The 16,486-nt window shown below is 37.8% G+C and overlaps 2 protein-coding genes and 1 non-coding gene across 6 annotated transcripts in view; 2 read left to right on the top strand and 1 right to left on the bottom strand.

Moving 5' to 3' along the window:
* The first annotated feature begins 444 nt into the window (after window positions 1–444).
* Window positions 445–11,366, top strand: LOC139958837 (uncharacterized). The gene is made up of 14 exons (XM_071956213.1): window positions 445–684; window positions 1,763–1,998; window positions 2,656–2,837; window positions 3,389–3,480; window positions 3,814–4,088; window positions 4,465–4,626; window positions 4,927–4,967; window positions 5,879–5,970; window positions 6,212–6,476; window positions 6,638–6,936; window positions 7,331–7,719; window positions 8,277–8,391; window positions 9,530–9,707; window positions 10,502–11,366. The coding sequence occupies exons 1-14, from the start codon at window positions 556–558 to the stop codon at window positions 10,696–10,698; spliced, it is 2,652 nt and encodes an 883-aa protein (XP_071812314.1). The 5' UTR covers window positions 445–555; the 3' UTR covers window positions 10,699–11,366.
* LOC139959194 (U2 spliceosomal RNA) lies at window positions 11,009–11,208 on the top strand. Its single transcript, XR_011789979.1, has one exon. It is a non-coding gene; the product is annotated as a U2 spliceosomal RNA (small nuclear RNA).
* Window positions 11,367–11,505: 139 nt separating the features above from the next.
* LOC139958838 (uncharacterized) overlaps window positions 11,506–16,486 on the bottom strand; it is a 17,372-nt gene continuing 12,391 nt past the window's right edge. For 3 of the 4 annotated variants that reach the window (XM_071956214.1, XM_071956215.1, XM_071956216.1), the window contains 5 exons: window positions 16,073–16,254; window positions 15,438–15,600; window positions 14,236–14,508; window positions 12,523–12,654; window positions 11,506–12,279 (listed from right to left, as the gene is read on the bottom strand). In XM_071956214.1, the coding sequence (XP_071812315.1) occupies window positions 12,044–12,279; window positions 12,523–12,654; window positions 14,236–14,508; window positions 15,438–15,600; window positions 16,073–16,254 (986 nt within the window). In that variant the 3' untranslated portion in view covers window positions 11,506–12,043. The remainder of the gene's footprint in view (window positions 12,280–12,522; window positions 12,655–14,235; window positions 14,509–15,437; window positions 15,601–16,072; window positions 16,255–16,486) is intronic. The other variant, XM_071956218.1, reaches the window with a different exon arrangement.

The raw sequence follows: 16,486 nt of genomic DNA, 5'->3' as shown, positions 1-16,486 counted from the left end.
GACAAGACGGCGTGGGGTGGGGTGGGGGTGGGGGGTTACCATTGCTCTATAACATGTTGTACATACTGCGTAGACATGGATTCGTGCTCATGACTCACTAGGGGTGATTATCCATTCAGTACCATACTGGATGACATTTCTTCCTTCCTTTTGTTATCACGTGCTAGCATTCGTTGCATGCATGTAGAATATATAGGACTTGAACAATACTTGAAAATGCCTTATACGTCATCTTTCTAAAGAAGGTTAATCAGATAAAAGCCTTATCAATAAAATTCTGTGAAAATCCGGGATTGTCAGAATGAAATTTATACATGTCATTGGTAATCTACGAAATAAGGCTGTATACTGTACATAATCGCAGGTAACAAATTGTCCTAGAGTGGAGTCTGACCGCCCTCTATATAAACATGTCGTAAGGCTATATTTCAACAATTGAGATCGTTGAATTGTATAAATACTAAGAGCCTTTATAATAAAACCTCATCTAAGGGTTAGTCGACAACCAGCTGTTTAACAGAAAACCCGGTTAAGATTGAAAGAGAGGAAGTAAAAATGAAGCCAATTTACTTTCTTCTAGCTAATTTGTTCATCTTTTCTAGTGAGATAGATGCATCTCATTTTAGGGGAGGTATTATCACTTGGCGGCCAGTCAACCCATATCCAAGTAGTAACATTACACAGGTAGGCTATGTGTAACTTTCTTTTGAATTATATACATTTGTCAAGCCGGACGATATATATATATATATATATATATATATATATATATATATATATATATATATATATATATATATATTATATAATATAATATATTTCAAATTTTCACAAGTTCATAGTTGAAACAGTTGAGTTTTTCTTTAATATGTCAGTTCTTCTTGATAACACAAGCATATGTCAATCTGGCTTGAGTGGCTTTGATCATAAATGTTCAGTCAAGTTTCCTGTGAACATCAAAAAAATTCTGTAACCACTTGTTCCATCACGGATAAAACCTAAGCCTATTAATAATCCTTTTCATTAAGATACATAATTTTGAATGAACTCAATTTGAAGATATAACGTCATAGTGTTTCATCTGCTGATTTACGTTTTATTATTCTCAGCAATCTCTTGTTTGTATGTTTGTTAGTATTTGTTTGGTTTAAATGGTTTATAGTACTGTTTGGTATAGTGACAACATGGTATTTCCTTCTTGTTGAAATCTACAAGAAACTGTAATCCAACTTTACGGCTGCAAAAGTTGAAAGAAGAAGAATCAAGAAGAGGAATTGACTAACTTCAGTAAAGTTGTTTTTACTGAATATATCAATCCCATGCATATGTACATTGCTTTCTCTGAAGTCACAACAGGTAACGGTACATGTGTGATGTCAGGTTCATAACTCGATATTAACCAACATTTGCTAACATCAAACTTTCCATCACCTTCAATGTTTATAGGATTTGCAAGAATGTCTTTTCTCTCACACCTCCCTCTCTCTCTTGCTCCCTCTTATCTTTTAATGATCATGATTTTTCATTTATTTTGTAAAATTAATTCCAAACAGTTTAGACAAGAATAGACAAGAAACATGTAAGGCATAACTCAGATAATATAATTCCAATGTAACTTGACAACGGTTCACAATGCGACTTTTAAAAACGTTTTCTGTGTCTCTATATCTCTATTTTCATCCAATTATACAAAACAAAAGCACGTTAACGATAATTTCAATCTTCCATTAGATTGAAATATTCTATTTCAATATTCCATTAGATTGAAATATCCTATCGAATGTCATGGCGTCGCAGTACCGGAAGTCGTCACTATTGTACCGATGAAGATATCGCTGAGGGGAATATGTTAACCGGAGAAGGATCGCTGCAATGTTCCTGCTCTGGATTAAATCAGCAACTCTCTTATGTTTGTACGGACTTTAGTGAGGCGGAAGATTGGACTAGTGGTGTCAGTTCAGCCTTGTACCAACCTAACATTCCTACATTTGAAATATGGTGAGTTAAACATACACCTGTAACCATTAAATTTCAACGTCAACATCGAATGCACCGATCTATTCTTTGGTCGCGAAAAGTGCGGGTTTTTTCCGAGGCGCCAAATTCGTATTTTGCGGTCGGGTTAAAGTCCTCAGCGCCGCCGGTTAGATAACTGAGCCGGTAGCGATTGGTGTTTAATTAGACAAAAAATGTACTTCTATGACATATCTGGGGGCAGTAATAACAACCTTTCATGAGGTTTAATTTATCATATTAAGTATCTAGAAATTCTTGGAGGCTAAAAAGGAGATAAACGTGGGCAACATTAGGGGCAGAAAGAGAAAAAGGGGGTAAGGACAGCTTCTGTTGAAAAGCCTCACCATAGAGGGAAGAACTTATAAAGTATAGCTCTGTAACAAAAACCTGAAATTATTTCTGAAATTAAGTTATTGAGAAACCAAAAGATCCTCATTTACAATGAAGGGTAAATCTCAGACGTTTATTTAATGTAGTGTTTCATATGACAAAAAAACAAAAAAAAATTAAAACTACACTTTTGACTTAGATGTACAGGAAGGCTGTATTGAAGTAAAAAAAAAAAATTTGTAAAGCCATTTTTCCTTTAAATAAAAGCGATGATATTAAACTTTATTTTTATTAATTAAATTTATTCAGGTTTTCTAATTGTTGCTGGATAAGTACTCTTTTGAATGGAGCCGATGCACGTTGGACGTTGACGACTTCCGTTGATTTAACAGTTCGAAGTGACACGGGCTTGATTAACTCTTCCCCAACTACTACCATATTACCTATTGTACGATATCACAGAGAATGCCAGAAGTCCATCACAATACCAGGTATGACATAGATTACTTATAGCCACTTGGGAGGGGGTGGGCGGGGGGGGGAGAGGGTCAGTTACCCAACCAAATTATCTCAATCCTTACTGCTTCCCAACACTTCATTTCCAACTCCCACCTCTGATGACTATGGCAGACTTTCGAAATAATAAATTCTTATCAGATTAATTGTTCTTTTTAATTATCATTATTTGTGAGTCATTTACGTCATACATAGGTACATAGGCGTAGTCATAAACGGTATACATTTACGAAACCTTTAAATGTCCTGTTATCATTCTGATGGATCTTTGTTTTATTGCACACAACTTTTTTCTCGTAATACATTATAAATTACCAACGGAACAGTAGGAGACCCCTTAGATTGAAACAACTCCAACTTCAACTATCACTATATTAAAAAGGGTCTGAACTCTCGGAACACAATGACGACTCCCGTTCCCATCGGCCATCTCCTGCACCTGTGGCATAATACCTGTTGATACCAGTGAAACAAGTCTATTGTTTATATACCTAACACTTGTGCATACTTTAATTAATACTTGCAGTGGCTGACCCGGATGGTGACGATGTGAGGTGCTTCTTTGCAATTAACTGTGGAACTGGTTGTTTTACCTTACCCGGAGCAGTGCTCGATAGTGTAAGTAAAAACCATGCTATATAGGGTCACGTCACAGCATAGAACGGTTGTAGATTCGCAAGGTAAATGTATTTAAAACAACATTTTTAATTGCTTCTGGTACCTCCAATTATTCAGTTTATAAGTCTGTGTATGGATGGACGAACCAGTCAATCAATCAATGAATAGATGAATCAATTGATAGATGAATCAATGAATAGAAGAATCAATATGAAAGCATGAATCATAAATTAGCGTATGGAAGAATGAATCAATGAATTAATCAAACAGTGCAGTACGGTATAGTGCGAAGTTCATGGAACAGGAGTTCATATCTCATTGTCCCCTCTACAGAATGGATGTGAACTCACATGGGACGCAGCAAGTGCATCCACCGGACTATATGGTGTTTCCATTGAAATTATGGATTTTGCGAATACGACATCCAATAAGGCTTTAAGTTTTATCCCTTTGCAATTTCTGGTGGATGTTTATTCCAGTCCAACTTCTTGTGGTGAGAAGCCTGTTATTATTCCTCCCACACGGCCTCATGATTCGTGTTTAGGTATACCGCAAAGCAGCACTTACCATGAAGTTATCGTCACTAGAGCCAGTTCTACGAATGTCAGGTAAATGAAACAAAACAGAAAGGGGTTTATCCTTTTAAATTAAAACGGATGTGGTAAACAGGTAGGCCTATATATGACAGGTTTTTATAGTCAATGTCACAACAAGGAGTTTCTACTGTAGTAGAACCTTCTTGGTCACAGCATGTCGGAAAATTTAATGTTCCTACCGACCCAAAACACCCTGTTGCGTTTACTGTTCAAACCCGGTAAGGAAGGCCGTAATTTCACTACAGTTAGAACGCACCCTCTATATTAGACGTTATTCTTCTTGTACCAAGGGATCATTGGTGTTTTTACTATAACCCAAAATCATAACAAGCAATATACCTGTTTGTATAACTGCTCGTTTTTTATGTGGATTTTTCACTATATACAGTATCATAGAAATAGCAACAATTTCACCTCCTGGTATGATCAAATCTGATCTGGCCCCTTATCCTTACGGTCTGTCGACTGACTACTACATAAATACTACGTGGACACCGACCACTACTGGTGAAGAAGAAATTATGTGTTTTACTGCAGAAGACAGTGATGGGTTAGTATTACACCGTTATAGAATAAATGTATCCATTATAAGACGAAATCTGGTCCCACACCCACTCAACCCCTCACTCAACCACTTCCCTGCCTCTGCATGGGTGACATCATCTCGGCATATCAGCTGTTATCCAAAGTGCTTTGTTATGCAAATTTCCTACCACACCTACGATGTTGTGGACAATATTTCTGCTGTATATATATATATATATATATATAATATACATACATAAATATATGATGTATCTTGTTATTGATCATTTCAGTTATACCTTTAATATTTACCTCTTTTTTTCAGATCTGTGAGTCCACAGACTTGTATAACCCTTGTAACTGGAAGTAAGTGTTTTTAATCGCTATTATGAATTTCTTTAAATTTTATTTCATTCTATTTATGTAATATAAGAATATCTACATGTAAATGAATATTTCGTTTCAACATGATGAGACAAGTTTTATGTTACACCGTCAACATAATATATGTCAACATAATAGTCAATAATATCTATATGTCCAAATAATAGTCCATAATGTCTTTATGTCAACATAATATAGTTCATAATATAAAGTAGTTTGTTGTTATTCACATGGAGTGACAACTCAAAACTGCCAGGGCTGCAAGCAAAACTCCTCTCTCTCACTTTCAGTCTTTGTTTGATACATTACCAACTATAACTACGTGCATCTAAACAGCTTTGTATGCATTGCCTAAAAACGTGCTAGAAAGTTCAATAACGATCACCTTCAGAGCAATCCAATTCACTTGGACATTTAGTTCTCCAATTATCACATGTCTGGAAATAATTGGAATGTTCCGTTAATATTGAGGAAGTTACTGCTAATAAATTTTATTTATAGAATGATATAACTGATGATCCATGTATGAAACTCCGGTTGCTTGTTTTTGGTGTACCGGTACTTCTCATGGTGATTCCTGAAACTGAAGGAAACCGCGGTTGCTGCTCCTACAAACGTTACAGGTATTTCTTATGGTGATTCCTGAAACTGAAGGAAACCGGGGTTGCTGCTCCTATAACTAAACAGGTATTTCTTACGGGGATTCCTGAAACTTAAGGAAATTGCGGTTGCTGCTCCTATAACTAAACAGGTATTTCTTATGGTGATTCCTGAAATTGAAGGAAATTGCGGTTGCTGCTCCTATAACTATACAGGTATTTCTCGTGGAGATTCCTACAATTGAAGGAAACCGTGGTTGCTGATTTAAACATTTTTTCCCCCTATCATTACAGATTCTCCTCCAGAGATAATTGCTATGACGCCTTCGCGTGGAGGACGCGTACCACTGCAAGACTTACATATGGAGCTAATTTACGACCAGACTGTAAGCATCATTATAGTCTCCATCAATTCTTTGTTTCCTTTCCAGTCTTCTTCTTTTTAAAGCATTTTTTATGAATATTTATAGAGGTTGTGATTGAACAATACGCCTAGCAGAGGTCAGCAATTTAAGAGCTCGTGATCTCAATGAAAAAGTGAGAGTAACTCCCCGATCAGCTACACTTTAAATTGGTAAATCATTATTACTACTATTGGCCTTATTTATTATTATTTCATAACTTTAGGTTGCTCGTCCATCTAGATCCACCATGATATCGCTTTACAGCCAAAATGGAAACATGGTATACCAGGTTGACTCTGAAAATCGATACCAAGTCCACTTTCCGGGTGATAATACTCTTCGCTTCACCATCCCTGCTCAGTATCTACGAGAGATGACGTCATATTACATCTTAATGGGATCAGGAGTGGCCAGAAGCACAACGTATTGTGGAATAGAATCCTCGGCCACGACTTACAAAAATGAATGGTCATTCTTTGTCACCGAGGGTCAGTATTTAATTGTTATATTTGATGGTCATCCATGAATGTTATCAGTTTAATTAAAGCAAGTTTTACTTATAAACAAAATGAAGAAAATGTCCCCTCACTAATTATGAAATTCAACATTCTCGCTCTACTTTTTGGCAATGATATTATTTGTGTTGCAGTACCTGAGGCTACAACATACTTTCCTGTTACAAGTGACTTGATTGACGTCACGAGCGACGCCCCTGACGTCACAACTGATACCCCTGGTGATGATGATCGATATGCTGACGAAATCGTCCTTCTTTGTGGTCCAACATCATTCCAGATAGACATTCCCAGACAACTGGTAGAAGCTTCATTTCCAGCTACGGGACTTTACCTGATGGGTGATGCAGTCAACCCCAACTGCAGAAGCTTTGCAAATTATCCGTACATAAGCTTAAATAGCTCACTTACCGAATGTGGTACCGAATACACAGTAAGTAAGAAAATTGCTATGCCAGAATATTTTAATAATACCCACGCATATAATTTAAATAGCTCACTTACCGAATGTGGTACCGAATATACAGTAAGGAACAAACATATTATGCCAGAATTGTTGAAGATTATACCCACCGTATTTTAGCTGAAACAGCTCACTTACCGAATGTGGTACCGAACCCAAGCCTGCAATCTATAGCTAAAATTGTGTCCCACAAATGTTATTCTTTCAGAATACATTTCTTACGTGATCATTTCTCGCCGTGAAGTTATTAATTTCAACTAAGTTATATTGATTATTTAGCCGTGCTCGAGTATATAACAGCACGGATATATTAAACAGATTCAGCATCACAAAACGCAGCTTCAAGTTTCTCTGTTTCTTATAGGACAACGCTACACACAGTTTTTACACCAACAGTGTCGTAAACCACGATGATAACACAAACATGATTGTGGAATACCTTAGTCTCCAGATACCGATTTCTTGCGATTACGACAGATCAAAGAAACTTCTTTCGCATTTTGTCACGATCAGTGACTACATAATGAAACGAGAAAAGGGTGAATTTGTTTACGATTTCGCCATTTATACGGACATCTCCTACACGGTCAAATACAATAAGTACCCCGTAGAGACGCATCTTGGTACGAATTTGTTCTTCCGTTCTGAACTGCTTCGAGCCGCTGACAATTTAGAAATCCATCTGCGTAGCTGTCGTGCAACACCTTCTCCTAACTATGAAGATAGTCTTGTGTACGAGTTTATCAAAGACGGGTAAGCAGACTATAGCAAACTATTTATATAGTTATATGTTAACATGTTTTCCTTGTGAGATCAGATGGGATGTTTTAACATAACTGATCATTTTAATGTAAGCTTTAGACGAAGATGTAGTTAAAAAGTTGTGTCATCTCATGCCTACTCTCTAGGATAAAATGGACCGATACACAATTCTACTAAGTTGAATTGAATTCAATCTGTTTGGAATTAAACATACCAATTATAACGAAATATGAACACAAAAACAGCATTTTCTATCGCATCATCGTGTTTGATGTTACTGTGTACTCTTTTATGAATTTACGACGAATTCATGACAAATTAGTGTGAAAGCATTAGATGATATTGGTTTGAAATTTTCAATAAATGAATAGATTGAAAACTTAGTAGGCTTTACTATAAATATTCCAATATAACTTATTTATGAATACAACATTGCATTATAATATAGATTGCAGTATGCATACAATGAATAGACTGAAATATTCAATCTATCTTATGTGGACGAATGAATTGTTATGACTTTATCAACATTTCATATCATCCATTAGATGTGGTGCCAACAGTGCTGCGGTGAGGGTCCTCAAACCACACATACAGACACAGGCGGACTTCGAATTAACCAGTTTTCGATTTAGACAGGATCTTGGTAGTGAATTTTCACAGGTACGATTTGATAATCTCTTCTTTTTGATAGAAAGTTCAGATTAAATTTTAATCTTACTGCCGTTTTGTAATCCTCACAATGGATTCTAGATTAGTGGCAGTCCAGCTATTAAAAATAAATGTTCTAATAGCAATAGACAAAGAAATTAATAATCATTAAAAGAGGAACAATGATGATAAATTAAGAACAAAATCAAGTTTTCACGCATGAAAATTCGCTCAAGACATCAGCAAATATAGTGAAAACATTTGAACTAAGACCGCCATTTGTTTCTATATAGTTGGTGCTAGATTGAGTCCCTCTGAAGAGTAGAAACTTTATACTTTGACGCATTCAAGAATTCTCCTGAATGAACAGTTATGTCTTAAACATATCAATTTAAACCGTATTCCATGAAAGGAAAATATTTGTAAACATGAACATTCCCGAGTGTTTCCCCCAGGGTAAAAGAAACTTCGCTAAAGATGTCAGCATAATAGTACACATATTTCAACTAGGATCGCCATTTTGTTTGTAGGATATTCTAGTCTAAGTTAGTTGAAAATCCTCATCCGTATAGCTGCTACTGAAGTCGAGACATGACTGATGGAGTGTTATATAACTAAGGCCTACTTTGATTGGATAAATCCCCCAATATCTCCTATACATCTGGACGTGGAACACACTAGTGTCTGTGACGTCATTGTTTGTGATGTCATTATGATGGCATATATTCTTCAAAAGATTTCCCATCTGTTTTGATCTTCTTGTTGGTTTATTATTGAAAAAATATGTGATACAAGTGGAATATTTGCCTATAGCTGTGCCAATATTATCTATATAAGAGGTGAAAGTTTTCTAAGGCATACTTTCCCAATCCATGTGTCAACTCTCGACTCTCCGAAGAATTTGTAAAATGTATTAAAATCACTTTCAATCATCTTCATTTTGACACTATCAGTGGTTTATTTCATTCTTTTTAATATCCATATAATAAAGAAATTCTAATGATAACTGCAAGCATGCCAAAAGGTCATTACATAGTAGATCGTTTAGGAACAATTCACGAGGATTAACCTTTCAGACGGAATTACACTACTCTCATTGTGGTGTGAAACCTAATTAAGAACGTCACATTGATTGTTGTTTTGTTTACAGGTTTGGATTCACTGTGAGGTCATCGTGTGTGACGTAAACGATGCATATTCAGAATGTCATCGAGGCTGCGAAGAGAACCGTTATCGTCGATCCATAAAAGACTCTGATCAGCAAGTTAAAAGAGTTACAAGAGGACCAATCCTACTGGACGGTAACGACGAGAACGCTGAAAAAAGCTGTAAGTTCATATCGGAGTTATACGCGATTTATAGACACAATAGTTATAACTATATATGCCACTGGATGTGAGTGTAACACAGGAGTATAAATCATCCATGTGCAAATTCAGATAGTCACTATATCCTTGGTCTGGGCCAAACACATGTACTGATATGCTGGTACTATCTGCTGTCTGAAAAGAACAGTCAGAGTTTTCCACCCATCGCCCATAAGAATATAAACCGCGATGAGCGATGAAGTCGCTTAAGCATCGGAATATCTGTATCCAAGGGCGTAGGAACCGGGGGGCTGGGGGGGGGGGCGCGGGCCCCCCAGTGAAAAATGTGGAGGGGCGGAAGTATCATTCCGCCCCCCGCTTCGCAAGTCAGAAAACCCCTTTTTCATTTCCAAATGAGAAAAAAAATCTCATTTGGAGCACCAAATAGCATCTAAGGCCTGGTGAAAATACAAAATTAAGTTTACAAAATGGAGTGGGTGTTGAAGTGTGCTATATTGCACCAAATTGCATCTGAGGCTACCTGGAAATGCAAAACATTCCAAAGGGGAGGGGGGCACCCCCTCCCCTTAGACCCCTCCCTCAGGCCGGCCATCAGTCTTCAGCCCCCCCCCCCACTCAAAAGTACCTTCCTACGCCACTGTCTGTATCGGAATTTGTCAGAAATTTAAGGTAACTTTGCGATATTTCATTCCCTATGTTATAGGTCTCTGTTCTATCCTCTCTGCACCCCGGACATAAAAATATAGAATTAATATGAAATTATCAACCAATTTGAATTGTTTTTGTACTTTCAGTACTTTCCGTGAAGACGTTAGTCAACAACGAGGAAGGTGGTTCTGCTAACGATATGCCAAGTGTCTTTACTACAGCTCTCTCCGTTATATTAATAATCATGGTTATGACTTTAATGACGATGGGCGTGGCCTTACATCGTGTCATGCGCAGATTGAACTACAAAGGATATGAAGCACTCTCGAATGGAACAGATTAAATACGTCAAAAAGACGTGAATATCGGGTCCGCTCCCCCTCCCTCAAAATAGAATATACATATATACATTGTATAGAGCAGTAGTGATGACCTCAGTTTTGTTAGTGGATTAGAATCTTTGTATGTTGACTTTATTGGTCTCAAACGACCAACGGTGGTGTTAACCCCATGCACGGCGACCGGAAGTCCATGACTATGGAAGGGGTCAAAGCGCAAATTTGGGAAAAACTACTCCTCTTAAACGGTTTGCTGGTGATGAGATATGCAACTCCGTGGATTGCCTCTCGGCCTTTTGGCTAAGATCATGTGTAGTCGCTTCTCGGCCTTTTGGCTAAGATCATGTGTAGTATCTGTTCCCTTTCGCGGGGAATGGTGATGCACACCTGACGATGATCACACAGTCACAGTCCCGATGCAAGGGGACTGGGGTTAGAAGCGGATCAGGCGTTAAGTAGTTTGGTTTTCGTGCCCAGGTTCTTTCCTGGGCGACTTTTTCTTAAAAAGTAACTCCGTGGATTGCACTCTTGTTTTCTCTCTTTGTTTATTTTTTTCCTAGTAGTTGTTTCCTTTTTATAAAAACCTTAATAGCTTTTTATGTAGCCTATACATAATGATAAGTGAATATAACGGAATAAATAACTAATCGCAGCTTATAAGTGATAAATTACATTTATATTCTTTAATTGTTCTTCAATGTCTTAAACTTTGATTCCCCGGAAACATATCACTAAAAATATGACGAAGAATTTTCATCGAAAAAAACCCTGTTAACCTTCATCTTACACACCATTGGTTCTGACTTGAACTCCCATCGAAAGAAAAAAAAAAAAAAAAGAGATAAAGCCCAGCGCCGGTAACAATTGATGGCTCCGTCCGACCCTGAATTCACTAAAAGTGAATTAGAATTAAATAAATTTAACAACTCTGTGACGATTGTTATATGCGAATTATCATAATAATAATAATGATACAATGTTGAAACGTCGAAATAGTATAGTATAGACTAAGAGAAATTTGACTTCTTATAGGTTTGACTTGCTGGATAAAGAATTTAAAATTGTAAAAATGTCTTCATGTGAAGTAAGCTAATCCGTCTATGTATCAATTTGAAAGCATGAAAGTACAGCGTCTCTCTCGCTGGTTGCTTGTCCAGCTATATACATAAGGAGATGACATCCATATCACACTCCGGTGAAGCGGTCACAAGAGGTACCTCCGTTGCAGGAGAAAACACAATCAGGGCCCCATGTCAGGGATTCACACTCTGTTGAAGAAATTGTGAAGAAAAGATCTGAAGGATTAATTGAAGAACAAAAAATGAAGAAATATGTCAGAAATGTCTTTCCTTACCTGAGGAATGGTATAGGGCCGGACCCCCTCCCACCCACATCGTCCCCCATTCTTTCTCCATCCCTTTCAAGATAAATATATTTACCTTCATCGCAGTTTATTCCTTTCCAGCCGGGAGCGCATGAGCACCCTGCATGTTGACTGCACATCAAGCTACCCTTACAATCCGCGTCCAGACCGACTGTCGCACAGGGAATGTCGCCATCAATCAAACCAAACTGTCCACGAGTTGCTATGGAAACACAACAGTTTTGAGTTGATATTTAGTTTCATGGCACCTGCATGCATGAGACTAACTGAAGGAAGGGGTTGGGGATATTTTGTAATGAAACTTGAACTATTGTGTTGATTTTTGTTTAACACGGGTTAGGGATGTTCGATCTGTGATGAAATTTGGATTGAGGTTGTCATTTCTGCATGTGCTGGGGGAGGGTGATTTGGTTTTGTTTTAACCTTATACGCAGTGTTATCTCACCTGTGTCACAATTTTCGCCAGTAAGGCCATTCCTGCACAAGCATTGTCCATCGTCACCACAGTATCCAAGCACACAAGTAACAGAGCAAGTACTGCTACAAGCCGGAGGGGTGTGGAAACCATCTGGACATGCTGCCAAAATTGAAAGTGGAAAAGAAAATATAGAATTTGTACGAACGAAAATGTAACATTGAATGGACATTCTCTAATATCTCCTCTACTATAATATCTATACAAACTAGTGAGGGCCACGACGGGCTCAAGTGACAACTACGTCACCGGTCCCCCATTTTGAAGTCTCCGGTTCTTGCTTTTAAGTATATATATTCCGAAAAGTGCAACGCATTATTCTTTATCCCACTTTTCCAGAGCATCCCATTTTATCGCGGGCTGCAGCTCCCTTGACGCCATCCTCTCGCGAGGCCTGGCTGCATCTTCAGGTGCTTCTGAGAGTGTGACAGACACATGCCACCTCTCGAAGGATCGTGTGATCTTTCAAAGATTTATTTCCTGTTATTCTATAAAACGAATGTTACAATCATTATAAGTTTATGACCGGTTTACCGTGCCATTATCGCAAGATTATGCAGGGAGAACAACCAACAAATGTATTGTAATGGTACCCTGTAGTTGGTTCTTACTTAATTATAGTTAACAGTCTCAAAACAACGTAAAAAAGCAAATACCATAACACGGATAACCATGATAGGTTTATATGAACAACACTTGTAAGGATCTGACGCATACGGCACATGAAATGAATGTCAGTTGTCATAGCAACATGAACAGACGTCCAGACAGCAATACAATGCATAGACAAAATGGTCGGTGAATTGTGTGCTTCACACACATACGGACTTACTATACTATACTGTACTAGCCTAGTTATTGCTGGAAGTTGAGTCTTTAAAGTTTAACATGAAGGCTATGTGAACAATTCCAAGTTCAGTCCGAAGTGAAGCGTTAACCTTTGTAGTGTCATTGCTTTAAAATAAAAGGTATTTGATCAGACGGAATCATGTGTGAACCAGGACAATAAGCGATCATGTTTTGGAGAATGAAGTTTACTGTTCCTTGAAACGTGCATTTTAAATTAGTGTAGGACTATTCCCATTTCTGTAATGTTTTCACTGTAACTTACTCCGCAAAAACGTCTGAGAAGAGAAGCTAATTCATTCATATTTTCAAGAGATAATTGTTTTTTTTTTTGTAATAATTTGTGTAATAACGTGACTCGTTACGACAATAAAAAAAAATAAGCGAATTCTTTTTCACCGTTAGAGTACACTGGTTTAATTGGCAATTTGTTTATAGGCACCTTTGCACTTTCGGCTACACGAAACTAGACAAATAATACGTAGACCTATATTAATTCCATTGTTAAAATTGCACTTAAAATCTTTCCTTCCTGGAAGTAAACTTCTATAAAGCTTATGAAAAAACCTCATTTGATATATTTTGACAATTTTAAGCCACAGAACAAAGAACTCCAAGCTAATCGTGACGATCAATTTGTCACTAGTCATTTTTTTACGTTATTCAGGCCATGCCGTGCTTGTATAGTGTAAATACAAATTAAGTGCGCAATACAATAGCAGACGACTATTGCGGAACGCGATGCAAATTACAGGTGTATTCATCCGCCGGTGAAAAAAACGTGTTACGTTACTAACGCACTGATCAAGTTCATTTTGACGAAAATAACTTTCATACCCCGTACACGGACATCAAAGTAAGCATGTTGTTTTTCCTTCCTTCCACAGATACGTCGATAAGCTTCGTACACACCTGCCTGACACGTTTGAATGTGTTTAACATGGATGCAAGTAGAACCGGTCCAACGACGTAACCAAAGTGGGTCACGGCCATTAAAACTCCATGCAATGGGTCCTTTCCAAGCCTTTGGAATATTTGGATTAATGCACAATGTAAGAGTTTCACCAGTAGAAACCACTACAGTTCGTATGGCGTCCCTTGGAATTAGAACTAGAAGATATACAAATCAGGCAGACATACGTCATAATTTAGAGAAGGATCAAGAAATACATCAAGAAAGAAATCCATTAAAGATTAAAACACCCTGTATGGCGTCAACATTGCTATAAATGACCACATCCTCTGAACTCGCCAGTTCTATTTTATATGTTGTTGCAATGACGATATGAATTGCTAGTGTAGGGTAAACTTAACATCCTTATGTTTTCAGAAGTAAATAAGGATACCTTTACCAATATACCACTTTCAATGACACGTTTTAGACTCCCCCCCTACCCGTCCCCACGCTCGTCCCCCAACTACCGCCGCCTTCACACCATCCATAGATATCCCACGGTCTGCCCTAGCATGATGGATTTGCCTCTCCTTCGGTCTAACCGGAAGTGACGCATCTCAAAAGAAAGAAGTGACGCAGCTGAAAAGAGTAGATTCTTAAAATACACTCTCTTTCTTAATCGAAGGTAAGAATGTTGTCATTTATAAAATCATCATTTAAAAGGTGAAGATTAACCATTGTACTTTTATATGAATTTTTCATATTTTGGCAAGAAAAGTCACGATTAATTGGGGGGGGGGGGTAGCGCCGAGAGCTTATGAGGGGGAGAGGTTCCGTTGTACGGGTTGAGTCGATGGAGAACTTTTTTTTTGGAGGGGGGGGGGTGTTATTTCGGAGGGTCGTGTTGTATACATATCACCATATGAACCAATTGCTTCGGCGATGTTAGTCCATACATTTCGGGTAGGGATGAGGCCTAATACCAACCCAACCCTGGCTACAACATAGACCGAAAACTAACGAAAAGTCCCCTAAGTTGTGCATCGTAAGTTTTTGAAGTTTTGGTAACATCATGCACATGTACATTTTTAACCTCAACGCGTTTGAGATGTGATTATTTCTCTGTACTTTTAACAATACATACCTTCTTGGTTGTGTATTAAAACTTGAGCGCTGAATCGTTGCACAGTAGAAAAATAATCGCAAAAGTGTACTCCAAAACGTTTAGCCTTGCTGCATTCCTTCTCTGGTTCTAGTAAAGTTGATTTGTATATTCGGAGCGTGTCCCCATCTGTTGATGTTGCCCCCTAATTGTAAAATCGATAAAGCTATTAGTTTACCGGTTGTATGACATGTAATTACATATAAGCTAGAATAATAATGCGCTCTATGCAAACTGTAAAAGAAAATGGAACTAACCCATTACTTTTGTTTGAGGGGGGGGGGGGGGGGGGGGTGATTGCTCTGATATCGAGGCAATATTCAACTTTGGAAAATTTTCAGCACTAGTTTTCTTTCCACACAGAGAGATACCGCAATGAACCCGCATAAATTTCAGTACGATTTTGGCGTAGACAGAAGATTAATTAATCAATTGGTATTAATCCTTAATCCCATTTCCGCTTTTATTATCTGACGCAATTGTCAGGAACAGTATAGGTCTATTATATAGGTAAGCCGATGTATTCCCCTGATGAGAGGCGCTGCAATCACAACTAGTTGCTTTACATTTGATATCAAAATAACATCTTTTTCATATTAAGGGAATATATAGCTTACCAGTGTCGCTTCGTAACTAACGAACATTCCATTACTGTAAAACTCTCCGTGGTCCCGTCCTCGGAACGTCGTAGTGAACGCATCGGGACCTCCCCCGGCAACAGCCAATAGTTCAACTGGTTTCATCGACCGAAGATTACGAACGGGAGGGGTCACGAAACAATGAAAATCCCAGGGTGCCACTTTTCAGCAAACAAAGTAAAATTAATAAAAATCTGTAACGACTGCGGGGAGGGAGACTAATATGGTATATGATATATTTATGAATAAATATATAATATGTAAAGCAACATATTGATGAATAAATAAGTGTGCCAGTATCTGCAAATATGTTATTCCTTGGTCACATATAGCCATGGTTAAGAAATCATACAGCCTACATATAGGCTATGTGCTTGTTGGAGATATACCTAT

Source organism: Apostichopus japonicus, chromosome 18 (genome assembly GCF_037975245.1).
Source record: "Apostichopus japonicus isolate 1M-3 chromosome 18, ASM3797524v1, whole genome shotgun sequence".
In the NCBI taxonomy this organism is placed as follows: domain Eukaryota; kingdom Metazoa; phylum Echinodermata; class Holothuroidea; order Aspidochirotida; family Stichopodidae; genus Apostichopus; species Apostichopus japonicus.
Note: the sequence above shows the minus strand (reverse complement) of the source record. Positions and strands in the feature narration are given on the sequence as shown.